The sequence below is a fragment of the Myotis daubentonii genome, chromosome 2 (assembly GCF_963259705.1).
Source record: "Myotis daubentonii chromosome 2, mMyoDau2.1, whole genome shotgun sequence".
Taxonomy (NCBI): domain Eukaryota; kingdom Metazoa; phylum Chordata; class Mammalia; order Chiroptera; family Vespertilionidae; genus Myotis; species Myotis daubentonii.
The window spans coordinates 15,254,886-15,279,468 of NC_081841.1; the positions used below are offsets into that span (position 1 = coordinate 15,254,886).

Consider the following 24,583-nt stretch of genomic DNA (forward strand, 5'->3'; position numbering starts at 1 on the left):
TAAGGTGTGCCTGTCATCTGGGTATCTATTATGTGACCCCAGGTTTGGCTCTGGAGTTCAAGATGAAAGCCAGAACCCGTTAACCATTCCTGCCTATGTGACAGAAGAGGCAAGACTTTCTAAGGCAGGATGTATGGTAGGAAAACTAGTAGGACCCAGCCTGGAAAATAAAAGGACATGAAATACTATCTTTGAATTAAAAATTGGGGCTTTTAAAGATGGGTTTCCCAATATAGTTCACCATTTCCATCTAATGTTCCCATTTTAAATCCCCAACAATGTATGTGTTTGCTCAGTGAATATTAAATATCCAACCACAATCATCTAGGGATCCTCAATTTTTTTTTTTTTTTCTATGAAGGGCTTCACATACTGGAAAATATTGTGAACCACTTTCCTAGACTGACTGGCTCACACCTCCTGGCCCATTTTTTAAAAGGGTAATAGCAAAGGTTCTAGCATGATCATTTTGGACTCTAGAAACAAGGCTACAGGACCAAATGTTGATGTTGAACTTCCAGAGTCGTGTTAAGTGATTTTATGTGGTTGTGATTCAAAAAAACCTGACCATTTTAAGAAGTCCAGGTGCTGAGTCATTTACTGAAACAGCCAAAGGAGGTTAATTAGAAGCAGCTGATAGTGGCATCATTTGCTGCAAATTATTTTTTAATATATGGAGAGGGTTATTCTGTGCAGAGTGCTATAGAGTATATAAACCTAAGCAAGGACTCATGACAAACCTATTTCATTCATACCCCCACCAATGGGGGACAAATCTGACATCGTGAATTCAAGATAAAATAACTTGGCTCTATTAAAATGTCAATGGTTACCTCTAATAAGAGAGACTGTGACATTTTTTCCTCCTATACTTTTTTGTTTCCTATGATAAATATTTCATTTGCATAATAAATCCTTAACTTAAAAATAGGCAGCTACTAAGTAGCACAGCTATATAATGTTGTTAGGGAATTTAAAGAAATTACAAAGAAGTTGGCAATACCACATGGTCACAAAAGGTAAAGGTAGCATGTACAAGGTATCAAGCAAGTGATGAAAGCATGGCTTAGTATAAGGATTAAAAGAGAAATGGCATCATCGAAGGCAGGAAAGTTAAGACTCGGATTTCTTGGGGCATCAGTTCTGAAGGGAGGGTGGAGTCTTTCAGGGGTCACTAAAACATGTTTGATGAAAAGTCTGGATGGGGAATGATTAGTTCTCCCAAATGCCCTCCACCTCTTTTGTAGCCAGGCAGTTACTCCTTCCCTTGTGCTCACCTCTTCAGAAACTGAATTGAGACCCTAGACTCAGGAGAGAGGTATCTTACTCAACTCATTACTTGAAAGTCCACATATGCAGAGTGAGTGTTATGTGTTTTCTTAGATTTTATATTTGTCTTTTAAGCATCCATTCATTACAGGTCTCATTATATTGACTACTAGAGGCCCGGTGCACAAATTCATGCACCAGTGGGATCCCTCGGCCTGGCCTGCAGGATCGGGCCCAAACTGGCTCACTGGCATCCCCCAAGGGGTCACAGATTGGGAGAGGGTGCAGGCCAGGCCGGGGAGGGATGCGGGAGGTTGGCTAGCAGAGGAGAGACCACGGGAGAGCTCCAGGGCATGCCTGACCCTTCTTGCTCAGTCCAGATTAGCCGGACCTCAGCAGCAAGCTAACCTACCAGTCAGAGCCTCTGCCCCCTGTCATAAGGGCTGGTTGACCAGTCAACTGTCTGCCCCCTGGTGGTCAGTGAACGTCATAGCGAGCAGGCAGTTGAATGGCTTTAGCTTTTCATTAGCATATTACACTTTGATTGGTTGAACCAACAACTGGATACCTAGCATATTAGGCTTTTATTATATAGGATATTTATTTTCTGTATTTTTTAAAAGTATTTTTTTAATATATTTTATTGATTTCTTACAGAGAGGAAGGGAGAGAGATAGAGAGCCAGAAACATCGATGAGAGAGAAACATCGATCAGCTGCCTCCTGCACATCTCCCACTGGGGATGTGCCCGCAACCCATGTACATGCCCTCGACTGGACTTGAACCTGGGACCCTTCAGTCCGCAGGCCGATGCTCCATCCACTGAGCCAAACCGGATTCGGCTAAAAGTATTTTTATTGATTTCAGAGAGGAAGGGAGAGTGAGAAAAATATCAGTGATGAGAATCATCAGTTGGCTCCCTCCTGCACACCTCCTACTGGGATGGCACCTATAACCCAGGTATGTGCCCTTGATCAGAATCGAATCCAAGACCCTTCTGTCCGCAAGCCGACACTCTATCCACTGAACCAAACTGGCTAGGGCTGTTTTCTGTATTCTTGAAGGACATTTGTGGCTACCTGATGCCTAAAGGTAATAAAACAACTTACTTGGAAGCACGTTTTCATCTGCAAATCAACCAATCCCTAGCCTGTTACAAGTTTCCTCTATCCAAAAGTAGAGCATTCATAGGCTGAAATGGTGTGAAACGAAGAAGCAATTACCATTAATTTCTATGGAAAACATTTTGAGCTTTCTCAGTCTCAAAATTTAGTGCATGCACAATGTCTTTATTTTGTTTACAAGGATCTAAATGCTTAATTATGTCCAGTTTTATGCTAACACCCTTAGGTGCTTAGGGTTTTGGATACCTTAGGACAGTGGTTCTCAACCTTGGCTGCACATTAGAATCACCTGGGAATCTTTTTAAAATTCTGATTTCTGGGCCTCATCCTCCGGAAATTCTGTTTCTTTGTTACTAATGTTGTGGCCTCACCCCATAACAAAGAAACAAAATTTCTGGAGGATGAGGCCCAGAAATCAGAATTTTGAAAAGATTCCCAGGTGATTCTAATGTGCAGCCAAGTTTGAGAACCACTGCCTTAGGACATACCTTGCTAAAGGATGCGCAAAAAAACTTGAGATAAAGCCCAGATGCGCTTTTAGTTCAAACCTGTGGTGCATTGATGCTGAGATGCTGAGTGTGCTTCCTGGTAAAGGAACTTGGTGGAGCCACTCTTGGATCAGAGGGTGCAGCTGCCTCTATAATGGTTCCGACAAAGCCAACACTGGACGCTATTTTCCCTTGATAAACAAGTGACTATTTGATTAACAAATGAGCTACTTAGATAACAGGACTAGGCAGGGAGAACTCAGTCGCAATTTTTTACTTTTCCTTTTTGCCACGTTGTTAAGGTTTTCCTGCTGGAACCGCAGCCTCGCTCCACCTCGCGCCCCCTGGACTGACGTTACAATCTGGAACTAGAACTACCAATCCCAGAATGCCAGGCGAGAGGGCGGGCTCTCCGAGAACCGCTGCGTGATTGGCGTGCGAAGGCGTTTCCTTCCGGAAGGAAGGGCCCGGGAGGCGGGGACTTGGGGAGGCGTTCTAACACTATTGCGGGGTTGGAGGGACCAGAGCGGGGAGGGTTTGTGGGTGATGCCTGGTTCCCCCGCCCGCTGAGGAGATGGATGAGGACGGGCTTCCTCTCATGGGGTCAGGCATTGACCTGACCAAGGTTTGTAAAAGAAGGAGTTGGACTTCCGGTGACCTGGGAGGAGGATGGTGAAGGGACGCCCGGTTTTCAGGGAGACCCCATCTCCCATGCCTCCCGCTGTCCCTGACCGCAGGTCGCTCTTCTGCCGACCTCGGGTGGGAGAGTCCCACTGTCCACCTTCGAACGGGGTCCCTCCCGAGCTGCTTAAGGGGTTAGCGTGCCTCTCCCAGCCTTCGCTTCCCGTGTCACGAGTCTGCCTGCTCAAGGGTGACGCACTGGCGACAGGAGCCGGTTGTGACCTCTAACCCTCCCTCTTGTACTCGGCCTCCAGGGTTTTTGTGTGTTTCTGTGTGTGGTCCTCACCGGCAAGTTCGTACTTGTGAATCCAGAGCCCATTCTGAAACTTTTCGGTGGCCTCCGTCATCTTGGGGCGCCCCACCCCCACGGGGCAGGAAAGCAAGTGAAGGGCCATTCCGAGGACCTCACGGGGCTCATACCGCTCAGCAAAGCACCCCTGGTCGCTGACGCCAAAGGGATTGCTCAGGGTACGCTCCTCCTGTACGAATCACCTCTTTCTTTCACACAACGCAGGTGCCGGCTATTCAACAGAAAAGAACGGTGGCATTTCTAAACCAGTTTGTGGTGCACACTGTGCAGTTCCTCAACCGCTTCTCCACGGTCTGTGAGGAGGTAGGTCCTGGGGTCCGGTCTCTGGGATCCGGTCTCTGGGATCCGGTCTCGTGAGCAGCCTAGAAATCACGTTGCACTTTTGAAGGCAGCAAACGAATACAACGAGAGTGATAGTCTGTTCGCATATCATGACCTGGTCACTCAGTTATTATGCTAACAAACTTTAAGCCCTCTGGTTCTGTTCCATCAATCCTGTACCCCCTCTCCCTGCTGAATTTTCTAGAGGCCTTTGGGGAGGTCAGTAAGGCATCATTGTGATTAAAGAGAACAGAAGGAATTCCAAGACATCACAGTTGAAAGCTTTTTTTTTTTTTTTTTAATTTTCAAATTGGCTGTTTCTCTTACCCCAAAGATTGACATTTTTAGGTACACATTGTTTCAGTTTGCATTAAAATTACTTTACATTCCTTGACCCCAACTAATGGTTAAGAAGATAGCCTAAAACATAACTTTGGCATCAAATCTCATTATGAAAATAAAAATACTGTCTGCAAGTAAATGACTTGTGAAGTGAAGATTCAGTACCCAATTAAGCATTAGTTGCTAGATCCAGGGATCCCTGTCTTTTAAAAATAAAGGCTTGCCAGAGGGAGGGAGGTGGTTAAGGGGACCTAATATATGGTGAAGGAAGAAGATCTGACTTTGCATGGTGGGAACACAGTGCAATACACAGATAGTGTAACATAGAAACCCACACCTAAAAACCTGTATGATCATATTAACCAATGTCACCCCAATAAATTTAATAAAAAATGAATTAATCATCAAAATAAATAAATAAAGACCAAAAAAAGAAGAATAGGGAGAAACATGGGTTGAAATTGGGTTTATGAAAGGAGAAAAGGGTAAAATTTGATAATTCACAATCAGGTGAGCCGGTTAAATAAACAGTATTCAGTTCATTCTGTCTCGTTATTTCATATAAGGTATAACCTTATTAAGTGGAGTTTTTGTTGGGTGATTTATTAATAAAAATTGCATGGAGACAGGAAAACTATTTTCACTTATAGATTCCAGCTGCTGTTTTTGTCTAGTTATCAAAATCTCTTCTGTCTTCTCTCTAAGACAAAAAGAAGTGAAATGATTGTTGATAGATTAAGGAGCTCAATTCATTTTATCACCCAAAGACTAGGTGCTTGCTTCCCTGAGTTTTACCTTACATGGTTGCCTCTCTAAATGGGATATAGCATTGACTGGTTAAAAAGCAGTAAGCCAAGGATTTAGTCCCTTATTTTTTTATGTCAGGGTAAGGTGAAGTATCTGAAGAGAGATTATTCCAGGATTGTTAGCAGAAAGGAGCAAATACTCCATCCCCATATTTCTCCTTACCAGTTAAAAAAGTAAAATAAACAATAACAAACAGTCCTATGAAAGCAACTTGATTGACCTCTGGGCCAAGGACAGACCCTCAACTTTGTAGTGCCTGACAATTTTCACTGAGGAGTGAGTACTGTTTATACAATAACCATCTCATTTATGGATTGCTTATTAATCATCAGAGCCTCATGATCCATTCTTTTCTTTCCTTGTGTTTCTCTCTAAACTTCCCATCAACTGTTTTGACTGTTTCAGTAGTCCCTTGTTCTTCCTTGAACTCTAGACACAAAACTAGACCAAAAACTCAGGAAGTTTAAAGGTTGTTTATTGCCTTTTTCTCCTTAATGGATGATCATCTAAGTTGATAGTAACTCGTGTTTTATAATCTATATTTCAGCAGTGTGGATATATAGGTAGGCTGTTTGCTTGGTACGATGACAATAACTAATATTTATCGTGGGCTTGTTCTGTGTTAGGCATTGTACTGAGTGCTTTGCATGCATTTAATCATCACCCAGCCTTTTGGGGGAGGTCCAGTTTTCGCTCTTTTAGAACTACAGAAACCAAGATGTAGAGAAGTTTAAACCATTTGCTCAGTCATCCATTCACTCGTTCAGCATATATTTGAGTGCACAGTATTTATAGCTGCGGTCGCTGCTCTAATTTGCCCACATGCAGCTAGAAAGTACCAGAGCTGGGATTCCGACTATGATCCAGTAACTGAAAAATGCAAAAATGTCTCACTGTTCTGTTCTATTGCACCTTCTGTAATGAATAAGAGGTATGTTTACATCGCTTTCAACGGAGAGTGTGGTGTCCTCTTTATAGCTGTTTCAAAATTTATTTATTTATTTATTTAGGTAATCCTCACCTGAGAATATTTTTTCCATTGATTTTTTTTTTCTGAGAGAGAAAGAGAGAGAGGAACATTGATGCTAGAAAGACACATCGATTATTTGCCTACCACACGTGCCCCAAATCAAACCTGTGACCCTTCAGTACACCAGCCGACACTTATAACTGTTTAGATTTGTATTCTCTTGTTTTGCTATGCCATGTCCATTTGATGTAATGTCTTTTTCATAGATGTAATATATGTATTTAAACATAAAGTGCCATTTTCTCTCCCACATGAAGATTGATGTGGTTTTTCGAATTATATTGTAAATTGTTAATAGCACCTACTAGTCCTTGTTTAGTTAAAGTCTCAAACAGGAACCGAATCACTGTGTTTCCCTTCACAAAAAAGTGAACCTCGGGTGTTATTTTAACTGGAAGTGAACTGAGGGAGAGGGAGGGGAGAACCTGTTATTTTTGTTGTTTTTTTTTTGTTTTTACATAATCCAGTTTGAATTAAACTGTAACAACTTCATTCACTGCTAAACTCAACCTGGAATTAAATTTCAAAGAAATTGTTGGGGCTCTCTTCATCACTAATAGTAGTTTTTAGCGTTCTTTAATAAAGAAAAAAGTGAAGAACTAGATTTTTTAAAAAGCTTTCTGGATATCAGGCTACTTTGTAACTCTAATGATTGGAACCAGGGTAGGAGAGAAGTTAGAAGATGGAGAAAGGAAGGTAGTTGAATCAGAGTTACAGAGTTACTTAGGGTCATCTCTTCTTCCTTCACAGATCCCCAGTAAACATTTCTATTCTGGCCCTAATCAGTAAAATCTTACTGAGACTTCAAATTTAAATGGGGGAGTGGGGGTCACAATGCAAGTTCTGTGCACATTGCAAATAAAACTCAGCAGAAATTTAACCTTTTATAGTGAATTTTAAAGTCAAAGGTACCCTATAAACAGAGCAGTCAGATGTGTTATTTTGATTCAGACTTGTAACATGCTTAGAACACTGAGGTTTTAATTTTTAAATATTCTAAAATGCTTTTTTTTAGAAAACCTTAAGTATAGGCAGAAGTGCTTAGGATTCTCACATAATCTAAAAAACTTTATAATGCATCTTTTTTTTTTTTTTTAATCCTCACCCAAGGATATTTTTCCATTGATTTTTAGAGAGAATGGGAGAGAAAGGGAAAGACAGAGAAATATCGATGTGAGAGAAACACATCTATTGGTTGCTTCCTGCATGAACCCCAACCAGGGGGGCTCAGACCAGGGAGGAGCCTGCAACCAAGGTACGTGCCCTTGACTGGAATCTCATCCGGGACCCTTCAGTCCACAGGCCAACGCTCTGTCCACTGGGCCAACTGGCTGGGGCTGTAGTGCTTATCTTCTACATCCAATTTTAAGTCCACCGTTGGACTTAATCTACAACCAAATAATGATTTGCTTAATACCCTATGTAATGCTACATGTTTACAACTGCTTTTACAACTTCTGAGCTTATGTGTCAGATGAAGCTTAATAAAACAAACAATTGCTTTTCTGACTTCTAGGACATGTGCAGTCCAGTGTGATATACCAAGAGATCCATTATTTTAAAATACTGTTTTCTTTTAGCGGATTAGGTATTTTACAAATCTGAAAAAATCTACAGGATTTTATTTTTGTTTCCATGTTTAACTATTCACTCCGTATTTTTTCTTCTCATCTTCTTTTGCTCTTAATTAAAATGCACTACCTTAGAAATAGGTGGGTGATAAATCAAGATTCTATCATGCTATTCAGAATGGTATGCAATTTAAAACTTATGAATCGTTTCTGGAATTTACCATTTAATATTTCCGGACTTTGGTTGACCTGGGTAACTAAAACCACAGAGAAAGGGGGACTACTGTATTTCACAATTGTGGTTGTTATTAGATTAGATATCAAGGATGTTTAGATAAGAATATATTGATGTTTAGATCAGTGTCTTTCATGTCTTGCATGAATAAATCATTCCTATGATCTTGTATTGTTTTTTTTTAAAATGTCATTTTATTTTGGTGAGGTTTTTTTATTTTAATATATATTTTTATTGATTTTAGAGAGAAAGGGAGAGGGAGGGAGAGATAGAATCAATGATGAGAATCATTGATCGACTGCCTCCTGCACGCCCCCTACTGGGGATTGAGTCCACAACCCCAGCATATGCCCTTGACCAGAATCGAACCTGGGACCCTTCAGTCTGCAGGCCAATGCTCTATCCACTGAGCCAAAACAGGTAGGGTTTGGTGAGGTTTTGATAAAGTAGATGAGAGTAGGTAAAATGAGTGCTAAAGCCAAAGGTTAATATACCACATGAATCTGCATCCAAAAAAAATGAGAATTATTGCTCTAGAAAGTAAAGTCATCCCTCAGTATCCACGGGAGATTGGTTTTAGGGAATAATGACAAGAAAAAAAAAGTACATATTTAGTGTAGACACAACCATTGTAGTCCATCTACTTAGTAAATGTTAGCAATGCATAACTTTCTCCTTAATATTTTTGTTTCTGTTTGTTTGAATCCAAGGATGCAGGCCCTGTAGGTATGGAGGGCCGACTGTATAACATTTTTGTCCAAGCCTCTTTAATCTTCTGTGTCAACAAGTAATTTTCAAAACAAATGTTTTTATTCTCATTTCCTCTTTACTAAGACTTGTATTTTAATCCTTAGCCTCTCTGGTATGAATCATTGACTGACTACTCATTGAAGGACAATTTAGTTTTATGATCTAACCCTGAAAAAATTTAATATCGATTTTTAAATATGAATCATTGAGTATTAATTGAAGGACAATTTAGTATTATGATCTAACCTTGAAAAGAACTTAATACCAATTTTTAAATAATTTCAAATAAACAGCATCTGTCTTAGGAAATTTGATCAGAAAAATTTGATCCCCAGTGTTTATAGCACAGTAGCATCCTTTGTCTTCGTAAGAAAAGAATTTATTATTTATTAGCTTTGAATAAGAAAAATCTTATCTAGGAAATACTCAGTAATTTCCATCTTTTTAAATTAATAAGCTTTATTTTTTAAAGCAGTTTTAGCTTCACAGAAACACTGAGCAGAAAGCACTGAGTTTCCATATACTTGCTAACCCCTAACCTCCACACACAATCTTTCCTGCTAATCAGCATCCCCCACCAGCAGGAGGGATTTGTTAAAACCAATTTGTTATAATTTACATTGACACATAATCACCTATGGCATCATGTGTTATTTGTGTGTGTATTTTTAAAATATATTTTTATTGATTTCAGAGAAGAAGGGAGAAGGAGAGAGAAATAGGAACATCAATGATGAGAGAGAATCATTGATCGGCTGCCTCCTGCACACACACTACAGGTTATCGAGCCCACAGCCCCGTCATGTGCCCTGACCAGTTATTGAACTGTGATCTCCTGGTTCGTAGGTTGACACTCAACCACTGAGCCACACCGGCTGGGCTGGCATCATGTTTTAACAGTGTAAAACTCTTTCAAAACAATGTAAAATTCTTTCAAAAAAGTACCTTGGGGGAAAAAAAGTACCTGGAATTGCAGTATTTGAGCTCAGATTATTTTACTTGTTTGAAGACTTACTATTTATTCTCAGCTGAAAATTGTCATAATGATAATTCCTACTTCATTCATTTGGTGTGAAATTTCAAATGATATGTAAAAGTCAGAAATTATCATTCAGTTTACACATTAATTTGCTGTAGGATATCTGCAATTGCTAAGCTTCTGTAGTGAATTAAAAGATTGATTAAATTGACCAATATGTAATTTTCATGATTTTCGGGAAAACACTTATAATTTGGGGAGGAATTCATATATACGGTATTTTATAAACCTGTGTTACCTTTATATAAAAGCCTTCTGTGAACAAATCCTAGAAATCAAAGTTAAAGTTAGCTTTGAATGCCATTAAAACTAGATTTTGATGTTTTATTTGTGAATTATATCTTTAAAAATATCAAGATGCTCATCTTAAAAATAAGTGAAAAAGCACTAACTACTCTGTGGTGGCTTTCATTTTTTCTCTCTTTCTAAATATGGGCAAAATGACCAAATCTGCTTACGAGATATCCTAGAAAGCAGTCAAATTGCTGTGTATTGGCCAACTAGAAAACTGGCAAACTGCTCTTGCACTGTCACTAAATATAATAATGTTTAGGATTAGGGCACTTTAAATAAATGTTCTTATGGTTCATAATTTATGATGTTACTTTTGTGTGGTGATAGATGATAGGTAGGTAGGTAGGTAGATCGATCGATCCATCGATAGATAGATAGATAGAGATAATTTAATTGTGCAGAGTAACTAGAGCACAGTAAGCCTATGGTTCTAGTTTATTTGGGATTTTGATGGTAGATTGATTCCTTTTGCTTTTTAGAACTCAGGTGTGTGTGTGTTTTTGTTTGTTTAATTCTTTTCAACATGAACTGCTCACCTTTCAATTTCATCTCCTTTTACTTTTCAAACTTGAAAAGTTTGAATTTAGGACTAATTGTATATACTTACGTGTTAAAGTAATTTATAAAGGCAGATACTGTTCCAGGTTGTCTTGTGTTAATTTTTTATTACTGTTTTCTGTGAAGAATTTCTTCATTCATCAACAAATAATTACTAGGCTCCTATTAAGTATCAAGTACTATCCTGGGCACTGGGGAAAAGCAGTGAACAGAAACTCTGTCCTGGGAGGAGTTTACATTCTGATCCCAGTATTGATTGTAGCTCTGATAATGAGTTTGATAAGGCTGTAGATGTAACTTCTTATCTGTGAAACAGTTTTATAAAATAATTGTGAAGCATGCTAATGAAAATAATAGGATACTTTAGTTCCTATTCCTACTCATGTAAATGAGAGAGTAGTATATTAGAAAATTGCATACTTAAACCATAGTTTTTATTATTTTCCAATCTGCCCTTTGTTAACCATAAGTTTATTTTAATCAGACTTCATTCTTTTGTTTCTAATCTTTTCCAGAAGCTGGCAGACCTTTCTCTTCGTATCCAGCAAATTGAAACAACTCTCAATATTTTAGATGCAAAGGTTTGTATTTCTGAATAATTTATGGGAAAAACTTTGCTGTACACTTATCAACTTTCTCAGTTATACTTCAATTGCACTTAATAACTAATTAAACAGCTCCTGCATCCTGAGGTGATACAGTGTTCTTTGGGGTTTTTTTAATTCATTATAATTTAAAAAGGAAAAGAAATTTATTATGAGCCTGAGTCTATTTAAATGTACACATGACCCTAGCTGGTTTGGTTCAATGGATAGAGCATTGGCCTGTGGATTGAAGGGTCCCACGTTCGATTCCGGTCAAGGGCATGTGCCCGGGTTATGGGCTCCATCCCCAGTGTGGGGCCTGCAGGAGGAAGCCAATCAATGATTCTCTCTCATCATTGATGTTTTTATCTCTCCCTTTCCTTTCCTCTCTGAAATCAATACAAATATTAATAAATAAATAAATAAATGTACATATGGGTTGAGATTTCTTTCATTCTAGTCAAAAGTGTGAGTAAAATGTTAACAAATTGAGCTATTACATAATTTGCTTCATTTGATGGAAAATTTTCAGTTTTCTTAATAGTAATCATTTGATAACACAGTAAAAATTATATAAAACTTGAGATGTCTCCAGAGCAAAATTTGGAGAAAATATCAACTATTTTCTATTTACAAATATATTAAATACACATTGGAGAATACACATTTTGATGGCAGAAATTACAAAAGATAACTAGCAAAAATGGGTGTTTTGATTTGAAACCTTGCAGATTTTGTGTGTTTTTTTCTGTTTATAATGTAAGGAAAACACTAGTATATTTTTGTGACTGTCATTTTATCAAAAAAAAAATCTGAAAAAATATTACATATTTATTAGGAAGTAAAATGACTAATTTTTTAGCATAAGGATTAGGATGTCTAGTTTATACTTTCTATATCTTCTGATAGACTTCAGCCACTATATTTCTCTCAGAACATTTCTTTAGTTTGGAAAATTTAGAATACCTGGCCTTGAATATGTGCAAAAAATTGTAGCAGCCATGCTCACTTGAAACTATTTGGGCCATAGCCACTGTGCTAAGTCCTGTCATCTGTCAACAGTTCTCAATAAACACCACTGCTTCAGGTCTTATTAATATTGTTGTTTTTTTCATTATTCTTTATTATAGCTATGTGTCTTGTTTTAATGTTTGGGGAATTCTTGAGTTAGAGTCCAAGGTCATAAATTAAGTTACTATGTAGACAAGTTAACCTTAATTATTTCAATAGTCATAGAGTTAATCTCCGAAACTAGCCAAACATCTGACAAATGTATATCATTGATATGAAGATGAAATTGGAAAAGAGGTTTTGCCTGGATTGTGCAACTCCAACCTGAAATGCTCAACCACTGACAGTACACCCATCTTTTGTGCATGAAAAATAAACACATTTTAGTAGCATTCAGTGGTAAATGTTTAAAGAAAGAAGAAAAGAGTGAGCTGTGTCAGACATTAAAATGTGATGACGAGTTTTGTCAGCCCTGGCCAAGTAGCTCAGTTGTTTAGATTCCTAGTCAGGGCACATGGGAGAATCAACCAATGGCTGCACAAATAGATGGAACAACAAATCAATATTCTCTCTCTCTTCCTCTCTCTAAAATCAGTAAATTAAAAAACAATATGTCTTGGAAGTTTTTAAAAAATAATAATAAATATCTTTAGAAAAAGAGTTTTGTCATTTCTCAAATAATGGATACTTAAAATGTGCTACAAAGCCCTGGCCGTGTGCCTAACTGGTTGGAGCGTCAGCCTACACACCTGTCTCCGGTTCCATTCCGGGTCACGGGCAGATACCTGGGTTGCAGGTTTGATCCCTAGCTCCCATCTGGGCAAGTGTGGGAGGCAATCAATTGATGTGTCTCTCACATTGATGTTTCTCTCCCTCTCCTTCTCCCACTCCCTCTTCCTCCCTTCCACTCTCTCTAAAAATCAATGAAATCAATTGAAAAAATATCCTCAGATGAGGATTTTTTTTCAAAAAGTGCTACACAGCACTTTGTTTTTACAAAATATGTTTAGTAATAATCTTTTAACATTTTTGTGAGGTAAATTTTTTTTTTATCCCCACTCTACAGGTGAGAAAATTGAGGCCTACGAAGATTTATACAAGGTCACATGCTTGTGACCTAAAAGCAGGCACTTTGACTCCAAAGCCCATGCTCTCATTACTTACACTGGGATTTCTTATATTTTCAAAGTAATTCCTGGGAAAAGAAAGTTTATAATCTAAGTTAGATTTGTAAGAAATTGTTCAAAAATATTTTATTTGTGATTGCCTTTTGCATTTTAAGTAGTTTGTGGCGTGGCAAATTTCAAACACCAAAAATGAGATTTTTATAAACTTGTTTCTATAGGCTTAAAAACATAATAGCTATTTAAAACACACACCTAGAGATTTATAATATTTAAGCACCTATTATTATCCTCATATACCAACATGAATTTTCTTTTCTCAGTTGTCATCTATCCCAGGCCTAGATGATGTCACAGTTGAAGTCTCCCCTGTAAGTGTCACTGGAGTCACAAATGAAACCACTTCAGAGCCATCACAGGTAAGTAATAACTTCCAAGAAACATCAGCAAATCTTCTGGTTGAACCAGGTAGACCTAAGCAGCAGATTTGATGAAAGAAATTAAACATGTAAGGCTTTGAATAGTAATATTTTAAAGCCCTAAGATAGAAAATGAAGCCCTAGTCAGTTTGGCTCAATGGATAGAGCATCGGCCTGCAGACTGAAGGGTCCTAGGTTCGATTTTGGTCAAGGGCACATGCCCGAGTTGCGGGCTCGATCCCCAGTGAGGGGGTGTACGAGAGGCAGCCGATCAGTGATTCTCTCTCATCATTGATGTTTCTAACTCTCCCTCTTCCTTCCTCTCTAAAATCAATAAAAATATATTAAAAAAAAAAGATAGAAAATGAAGTTTGAAAAAAAAATTAGCTGTTTTGTTATTTTGAAGGGCTTCCTGAAGTTTATATTTTCTTTGATCTATACAGGACTAGGAAAAGTCTTGAATATAATTATTTTCTTCAAGCTCACGATGGAAATTTTTTCCAAGTTTTTATAAAATTACTTTTTATTCTGAGAGCTTTCAAATATACACAATAATAGAACAGTACAGGGAATATCCAAGTGCCCATTACTCAGATTCACTAGTTAAGATTTTGTGGCCAACCTTCATCTCTGTCACTTGCAGTAGTGAGTCCCAGGCATCTTGTCATTTCACCTCTGTGTAAATCCTGGAGCATCTCTGAAAAGTTCTGACATCTTCTTGCAGAACCACAATGTCTTTATCATGCACCGTATAATTGACAGTAACTGCCCCGTATTATCTAACATCTTGTTACTCGGAGTGTGCTCCGTGCACCAGCAGTGTGGTCATCACCTTGGGGCTTATTAGAAATCTCAGGCTCCACCCCAAACTTACTAACTCAGAATCTGCTTTTATAAAAAAAAAAAAAAGGTATTTTATTGATTTCAGAGAGACGAAGGGAGAGGGAAAGAGATGGAAACATCAGTGATGAGAGAGAATCATCAGTTGTCTGCCTCCTTCATGCCCCCTACTGGGCATGAAGTCTGCAATCCAGGCATGTGCCCTGACCAGGAATCGATCTGTGACGTCCTGGTTCATGGATCTATGCTCAACTACTGAGCAACACCGGCTGGGCCAGAATCTACATTTTAACAAGATCCCTAGGTGGTTTGTAGGTCCTTGAAAGTTGAAAGATACTGATCTAAGAAATACTAATTGTCTAAAAAAGTGTGTTTCTGGATTTGATTTGTTCAGATCTATAACATAGTAAGGGTCACACTTTACACTTGGTTCTTATGTCATAATGTCCATTTATCCTCTGTTTAAGTCTAAATTCCTTATTTTATTTCAAGAAATAAAAATTGATTGAGAATAATCTCTAGTGTATCTCAGTGAGGTATTAAAATTCCAAATAAAATCATCACTAAAGTAGTGGTCTACCAAGTAATACTGAACAAGTAGACTCCCTATCTATATGGAATTCTGCATTTGTACATGGAGATACTTTTCACAGGATTTTTTTAGATCATCATTGTATTGACCATGATGATAATGACTAACACATAAAGGGTGTCAAGCATACTTCTAAGTGCTTTTCATAAATTAACTCATTTAATCCTCACAACAACTGTACAAAGAAAATACTCTATGATCACTTCTATTTTACATGTGTCAAATAAAATACACAGAGGATAAGTAACTTGCTAAGGGTCAAACAATAAGTGTAAGAGCTGGAATTTTAACCCAGGCAGTCTGGTGCCAAAAGTCCTAGCTCTTACCTGCTACACTGCTTCCAGCAACTATGTTGAATTCATTTAAACATATTGAGCCCATGTGGTATGAGACACAATAGGAGGAGCCAATATATTTAATGTATTTTTATTGATTTCAGAGAAAAAGGGAGGAGAGAGAGATAGAAACATCAATGATGAGAGAGAATCACTGGTCAGCTGCCTCCTGCGTGCCCCACATTGGGGATCGAACCCACAACCTGGGCATATGCTCTGACCAGAAATTGAACAGTGACCTCCTAGTTCATAGGTCGATGCTCAACTGGAGCCATATATTTAGATATAGGTGTCTGGAATAAATTAGATAACCATTTACTTAACAATTAGATACTAGAAAATTTAACAACCATTTAATATAGGAAATTCTATTATGATGGCCATTGGAATATATAATATATGAGAGGAAATGCAGGTGTTTAACTTTACAAGGTTCTTCCAATTAAATGTGGACCACCCTTTTCCTAAAATATGACATGTAAAAATATTAAGAAAGTGTTTCCACTCTACCTAATAGAGTGGGTACTAGCTGTCATATGTTCCTATAAATTTTTAAGTGGTATCTGTGTAACTTTGAATATTAATTTTCCAAATGTAATTATGAATGCCACCTATAATATATCTTTTAAAACTTAGACAGTTGTATTTGTCCTGCCTATTTAAGGTCTCAAAAAATTATTATGAGTGATCTTAGCAAAATTTTCTAAAATTCAGAATAAGCTGATATATCTGGCAATTTTATTTTTAAATTGTATATTAGTTCATTTGGAGAATTTATGAAGTTCTGTTGGCCTCCTGAGTTTATAAATTGTGGTAAAGTTGTGTGTTGATTAGCTTAATAATATAATTGTTTATCATGTTCTTAATATCAAATCAAGTTATTTTGTCTTCATTGTTAATTGGTATATTTTTGTAAAACATTTTGAAATGGACTCAAGTATTAAGTATTGCTTATTATGGAATTTCCATTGGCATTACAGTCAACTCACTTATCAGATAAAGGACGAACATGCCTTTTTTCTTAATCATCCATTCCTTGCAATCTCTATATGAGTCAAATATCCAAGATTTGCATTCTGATTTTTCTGCAACTTAAATTTCATGGTACGGATTTCATTGTTACTCACAATAGAACATCCAGTTGTACAGATTGAGAATAAAATGAGGGGCAATGGAGAGATGTGATAGAAAATTTATTGGGTCATTCAATTAGGAAAGGTGTAAGACCTGACATAATTAAACCTTGTTGAGGTTCTTATTATTAGGCAAAAGTTAACAACTAAGGTTTGAGATCCAGAGGGCCTGCATGTAATTATCATTTATTCAGCTGTAATATTGTATGAGTTCATTGTTCATAATTTTTTAAGAACTTACTTGGGTCTCGTTTGAATTTTTTATTTAATTAAATGTTTTGGACGTTTTGTATTTATTTATTTTATATATGAATAAAATACACACACATGCACACTCCTTTTTGTGCACTTAATGGTGTCATATAACAGTAGAAACCTGAGGAATTTTGGGATGTTTTATTCACTTCAGTTTTTTTTTTGACAGATTTAATTTATATTTGAATTATCTGAGGAAGAACCTTACTTTGTAATTCACATTCATATTTTTAAAACTATGGATATTTAAAGATATTTCTTGATTTGTCTGCATTTCAGCATAGACATAAAATTGACTTCATCCTGTTAAGGAAATTCCTCTTAATGCTGATATACAGATAATGAGCGAGAATTCATAAAAGGAAATTTACTTTAAATGTTCAGGTTGATAGAAAAATCCATAACTTTATAGAGACAGGCCTACCTTTGCACTTAAGAGAGGGCAGGGTAGCTGCCTGGACACAGTACTGTGAGAACTGCTCGTAAGATAAAAGATCATTCCGCAGTATTCTTCACTATAAGTAGTATTTAGTCTTTAATCTTGACTTTGTGAAGAATGCTACCATTAATAGTTCCATCAGTAGCTGAAATACACAAAACCAGATAAATATTGTCTAAAAAGTGGGTTTTTCTTCCATAAATTTTCTGGGCATTGCTTTCTGAGATGTTAGAATAGCCATAGCTACTTAGAAAAAGATTGTTTAGTAAATGAAGAATTCAATTGTGTAGATGGTAGATACCTGGAAAATGAGTTCATTGTCCATTAGAGTTGAACAATAGACAAATCAAATAGTTTTATTAGCTTTATTAGAAGTTTTATTAAAGTAATATGTCCACCTATAATGCATCGTTTTTTTTATCAGCACCCTGGGGATAAGTAAAGCAAAATTCTAATATTTTTTTTTCCATAAATATATTTGCATTCTTAAGAAACAATATAGTGTTTTTAAGTATAGCTTCCTCTGAAGTCATTTAAATGTTTATAAATATTTGGAAACATACATCTTATAATTAAATTATTGCTATTTAAATTTATAAATATGATTTTTCTGATATTAATTGCTTTAGAATTATAAAAAGAAACATCCCTTTTAAGTAACATGATGGACCCCTTTTGTGAACTGTCTAAAGATTTACACGCAATACTCTCTACAGCAGAACAGTTTACAAGAAACTGGACCACAGGAAAGTGAAGTAACAGCAGAAAATATCTTAACTGTAGCCAAGGATCCAAGATATGCCAGATATCTCAAAATGGTTCAAGTGGTAAGCTGATTTGGTCTGTCTTCTCTGTCTAGCAGCCTCATTTGAAATTCTTAACCCTGGAGGTTTCACGTTATTTTTCAACCTGAACAACTGCTAAACTGAGTGACCCAAGTTTTCTACTCTCTTACTTATTTCTTTCCGATGTTCAATTAATGCACTGAAAAAAAGTAACCAGAAGTCAACTCTTTCTAATTAAAATTGATCTCACACTTCAGACTAACAGTTTAATATAGATTTATATATATATATTTTTGCTTTACATAAGGTTATTGCAAATCTTGGATGTATTGCTAGAGGAATGAAAGCGGACTATTCATACGGCTTTAGCTTAGTTCCCATATGCTAGCACAAACAATTTTTTTGTATATTTTTATTCTGAATTTTATCTGTCAGTGGTTTGGTTCATAGAAAAGAGCATACATCTTTTTAAGAGCATAATGCTTTTTAATTTATTATATGATTTTAGAATTTATATTTTTTTCCAAGAAATCACTCCATGGTATGATATCAGAAATATCTGCAGCTGTCTATAACACCAAAAGCCAATTTCCTTTCATTCCTGTAGGAAGTCCTATTATAGTTGAAGGAACTAGCTGCCAATCACTTTTAGGTCAATTAAAAGAGTAATGTTTTTGTACCATTCCATTATCAGGCAAAGGAAGAACTAATACTAAAGAAGAACAAATTTATTTTGCTGTCCATGCATTTTTTATCACCAAAATAATTTAAAACAAATAGTATCTGGCAACCAGAAAGAATAGATGGGCTCATTTGGAAGCTGCAGTGGTCACAGTGGAGAGGAGAAAGTACCTTCGCTTTTCCTGGCTGTCAGAGCAGTGGGTTTGTCACTTTCAGAATTCTCCGTAGTCAAAACCCTGGGCTCTATCCAGTCTGTAGGAAAAACTGAACCAGACTTTGGGATGAAACTATATGAAGTCCTTTTATTAAAAGAATAAAGTAGAGCTGTTTTGATCTGAACCATGATAAATTAGGTTTTTAAAGCTAGAATCCAGGAAAGCTTAAGCTAAGTCTAAAATGTGGACTGTTAAAAACTGTGCTTGACTCTCAAACAAAAGAGGAAAGAAAGGTTTCAGAGTGACTCTTCTTGCCTAACATATAAAGTATGAAATTGGAAAATACACTGGATGGTTTCTATAAGAAGGCCCAGACAGCTTTGATAAAAGACTATATCTTAGAATAACTTGTATTCTTTTTTTTTTTAATATATCTTCATTGATTTCAGAGAGGAAGGAAGAGGGAGAGAGATAGAAACGTCAATGATGAGAGAGAATCATTGATCAGCTGCCTCCTACACGGCCCACACTGGGGAGCGAGCCCGCAACCCGGGCATTTGCCCTGACCAGAATCAAACCGTGATCTCCTGGTTCATAGGTCAATACTCAACCACTGAGCCATGCCGCTAGACATAACTTATATTCTTGATGCATTACCTCTGATTTTACAAGAACTTTAAAAATACTTATTTTCTTTTCCTGTATAAAACACTATCCATTTATTCCACAAGTGTTTATTAAACATTTACTTTAAGGTACTATACTAGGTATTGTCTAGATTTAATTTAGCCAGCTAAGGTTTCTAGATACCACTTGAAATTATTTTTGTTATTAATTATTTAGGCCAGTTCCATTACTTTTCAGAGTTTTATATATATAATATATGTGTGTATACACATATAATTTTTAAATGGCTCCTTTAGTATTCATTTTTTTATTCATATGCCTTCCTATCTCACTAGATGTAAACGCCAAAGTCCTTCAGAGGCCCACAAGATACTGTACAATTTAGCTCTCCCTTTACCTTTTTGATCCCTTACCTTGGCTTACTGTGCTCCAGCTCTACAGGCTTCCTTAATGTCCCTCGAGGCCTTTACACCCACCCGCTGTTCTCTCTGCCTCAAACATTGTTTCCTAGACATCATCATGATGTACACCTTCACTTCCTTCAAATCTTTACCCATGTAGTACCTTCTCTCTGGCCCCATTCCTTTTACCCCTTACCTGCTGTATGTTTCTTCATATAAACTTCTGATATTATTTTAAATGCTACATATCCTACATACTGTGTTTGTGTATCCCCCTGTACGAAAATACCAATCCATGAGGGTAGGGGATTACTCGAGGTACTGCACTATTCCCAGTTCCTAGAACAATACCTAACACATAGTGCTTACCAACAAATGAAAATGCCTCTGTTTTTCTCTAGGCCATTTACCTTTGGATGGGTTTTGGAGATAGATTTCTTTTTTACACTGTCAGTGATTTTTAGATTGACAAGCTCTGTCAAAATACACATTCCTGGTCCCTACCCTACTGAATTAAAATCTGAACTTGGGACTTCAAGCCAGAGCATATGTATTTCCAAAAAAAAAAAGCCCTTCTCATTAAGAACTATTTAAAAATATTCCAACCTATATTATAACATCATTAAAATAAGTTTTATTTAGAAACATTTAAGAAAGAATAAATGATTATTAATTTTATTTTTTTAAGTTCGATAGTACTTTAGCTTCAGCCCATTCCTTTTGCTTCGTGTCACTGATTATGGGCAGGGGTTTAGTTTCTCCTGCCTCACACTTTTCCTGTTTTTAGCCCAGTTTTTCTAATTTCAATCCTTTGCCTCCTCTCCGCCTTTGGTACGGGTATTTCTGATTCCTCAACATTTCCAGGGTTCTGGAAGTGAAGTTGGCCTATCTGTGCAGAGTCATCAATCATTCTTTTACCTGCTTTCCTGCTTTTAATTTCCATGTTATTGTGGTTCATATATACCTCTGAGTCATTAAAAGTGGAGTTTGGCCTCATTGTTTGGGGGTAATTTTCAAGACGAAAGGGGGAACAACATCTTTACACTGCCATCTTTAAACTGCAAGTTCATCCAAGTTAAATTTCATTTTATTGTTTTCAGTTTATTGTGCCAGCCTGGATCCCAGAATCTTATTTCCCAACTTTTGTTTCCTACCGCTCCCTGTCCTGAATTCCATTCTTTATATCAAACCACAAATCCTTCCCAGTATATGCTCCATGCTTTTCCACCTCTGAATCTAAATTCTCCTTCTCTTAATTATTGCATGCCCAGATTCTACTCATCTAACACATTCCTGTGAACACGTCCACTAAATCCTCCCAGATTCCTAACCCACCAACACATAAAACTTAGGCAGTATCTCCCAACATTGACCAATCTAACCACGATATCTACATTTTTTGTGAAAATTATTCTTACCTACTTCAATGATTACTTACACATATGTTGTCTTTCCTATTGAAAAAGGAAATCATGAGAGGAAGAGCTGTGTCTTGATCTTTGTATTCACTTTAACACCTTGCCAATAAAGATGCTCCATCAATATTTACTGAATGGAATGTTTTATCCTGCAAGTTAACTCTCCTTTCTAGCTTTGTGTCACCTGGAAATGTATAGAAGTGCTCCCATTTCTTCAAACTATTGATCTAAAATGTTTTGTAGGACCAAAACAAAAATAGATCAAGTAGTGGACTTCCTCACAGTTAACATGAATCTGCCAATCATTGCTCTGCTTAAGCCATCTATAAATCTACCATATCTCCTGTTTCCTAAGTATATCATGAGTGACTGTCTAAATGTCCAATTACAGGTGTAGGCTACATGTTTGACAACGTCCTTGATTGTTTTTCCTGGACATGGTCACTACCACCGTTCCTGTCACTTCTACATCATCATTCACTTCTGTCTCTTTGTTCAAATATAAGTATGAAATAGTTAAATCAGTTCCCCTCAATGCTCGCTTTATCTGTTAAAGGAGAAAATTTTCAGCATGTAAGAATTCATCAGATGCTCTGATTTGGGCAAAATTAAGCTGTCATTATATCATATCTGTATTTCGTCCTTATGCTTGTTTGCAACATGTTTCAGAAAACTTTAAGTGCTGCACCTGGTCAAGTGACCAAAAAGAATGCTCCTTCTGAAATACAGCTATTGCCGTTTTTAGCTTCACTTAGGGTTTCCTTTATTCCATGCTCAAGAATTTCCATATATCTGGATATGTATTGATTTATTGGTATCTTTCTCCTGTTGTAAAACATTGTAAGACATGCCTTTCAAATGCCAGTTCTTATTTATTAATTTCATCCCACTAAGTGTTAATGATCCCTGATATTTACTTATTTTAAAATTAAAATTTCATGTTTGCTCTATATAAATTCTCTCTCTCTCTCTCTCTCTCTCTCTCTCTCTCTCTCTCTTACTTTAGGCTATTGTTTTCGATATCCTTATATCTCTCCTCTTAATAATTACCTGCTAGTTCTCCCCATTGTTTTTTTTTTTTCTCCTGTCATTAATTGAGGATTCTTACAATTATTTTTTTACTGAGGTAGCATTGGTTAAAAACATTAAATTTCAAGTATACAACATTATTATTCAGTTTCTATACTCTATTGCATGCTCACCCTAAAGTCTAGTTTCCATCCGTTACCATATATTCTTTGCCCTCGCCCCTCCCTCATCCCTTGCCTCTGGTAATCCCCTTTCTATTTTCTGTATCTATAAGTTTATTTTTGTTATGTTAGTTCATGCTGCTTTTTTGTTTTATATTTCACATATAAGTGAAATCATACAGTTTTTGTACTTTTCCATTTGACTTATTTCACTTAGCATAATACCCTCGAGATCTTTCTATGTTGTCACAAATGGCAATTTTTCCTTTTTTATGACTAATATTCCATTGTATATATACCACATATTCATTCATCCATCGATAGACACTTAGCTTGTTTTCATATGTTGACTATTATAAATAATACTGCAATAAACATAGGGGTACATATATATTTTTAGTTAGTGTTTTCATATTCTTCTGGATTAAATACCCAGATAAGGAATTGCTGGATTCTATGGTAGTTTTATTTTTAATTTTTTTGAGGAACCTCCGTACTATTTTTCATAATGGCTCTACCAGTTTACAATTCCATAAACACTGTATGAGGGTTTCCTTTTCAACATCTTCTCTAACTCCTATTTCTTGTCTTTTTAATAATAGACATTCTAGTAGGTGTGAGGTCTGTTGTGGCTTTGATTTGCATTTCCCTAATAATTAGTAGTGTTGAACATCTTTTCATATGCCTGTTGGCCGTCTGTATATCTTCCTTGGAAAAATGTCTATTCAGGTTTCCTGCCCTGAGGATGTTTTACCCTTTGATTTCTATTTAAACCCCCTTGTGGGTTTAGCTGAGCATCATCTTTTGGTTCTTCTGAATCGCTTAGCACTTTTCCAGGAGTATAATCATTCTATTGTCATAAGTCATCATCAAAAATATTGTTCTTCAACAGAATCTGCTTAGTTAGTAGTGTTTTCTATATCCATATCTTCACAGAACTGCAACTCCAGCTAGGAGAACAGATGACACCATCACCCATTGCAGTCTGTATCATTGAACCCTTCAGTTTCTGCCACTGACATGGGAAGAACCTAGATAGCTTTGTATCTCTGTACTTCTAGGTGGTGAAATGCCTTCCTGTTTTCTGTATTAGTCTTCTAATCAATTGTCCATTCTCCTAAGGTGGTTCAGTTCCTTGAATGTGACTGAGAACAAACAGGGCTCAATGGGCTATAGATAGAAAGGAAAACAAATGTGAACATTTCCTAAAAGGAGTAACCTAATCCCAGTTCATTCTAGAGCAGCGGTTCTCAACCTATGGGTTGCGACCCCTTTGGCGGTTGAATGACCCTTTCACAGGGGTCGCCTAAGACCATCCTGCATATCAGATATTTACATTACGACTCATAACAGTAGCAACATTACAGTTATGAAGTAGCAACGAAAATAATTTTACGGTTGGGTCACAACATGAGGAACTGTATTTAAAGGGCCAGAAGGTTGAGAACCACTGTTCTAGAGGGTAGCTTCATTGAATATCGCCTTATCAATACTGGAAAGTGTTTCACTTTCCCAACAAGAGTGTAACTTTTTATTAAAACCCCCAATTTTTCTTGACCTCAGAAGGTGACTAAAGTTTCTCTAGCTTACCTGCTACTCAAAATTTTGTTTTAGTTATTAATGTAGAGAAAGACTAGTATCTGCATAACTCATCAAAGCGTTGTACTTTGTCTATTGGCATGGTCTTGAGTAGTTTCTCACCCATTGTACACTGTACTACATGTTACCAAAGCTGAATTTTAGAAGCCTACAATCTGGATAGGGGATTGCTTGCA

General features: G+C 36.8%; 1 protein-coding gene across 7 annotated transcripts in view; it reads left to right on the top strand.

Moving 5' to 3' along the window:
* Nucleotides 1–3,341: 3,341 nt before the first annotated feature.
* Nucleotides 3,342–24,583, top strand: part of WASHC3 (WASH complex subunit 3) — a 38,696-nt gene continuing 17,454 nt past the window's right edge. For 2 of the 7 annotated variants that reach the window (XM_059681837.1, XM_059681842.1), the window contains exons 1-5: nucleotides 3,345–3,506; nucleotides 4,077–4,175; nucleotides 11,335–11,400; nucleotides 13,862–13,957; nucleotides 18,268–18,378. In XM_059681837.1, the coding sequence (XP_059537820.1) occupies nucleotides 3,456–3,506; nucleotides 4,077–4,175; nucleotides 11,335–11,400; nucleotides 13,862–13,957; nucleotides 18,268–18,378 (423 nt within the window). In that variant the 5' untranslated portion in view covers nucleotides 3,345–3,455. Of the gene's footprint in view, nucleotides 3,507–4,076; nucleotides 4,176–11,334; nucleotides 11,401–13,861; nucleotides 13,958–18,267; nucleotides 18,379–24,583 lie in introns of all 7 variants that reach the window. The other 5 variants (XM_059681839.1, XM_059681838.1, XM_059681841.1 and 2 more) reach the window with 5 other exon arrangements.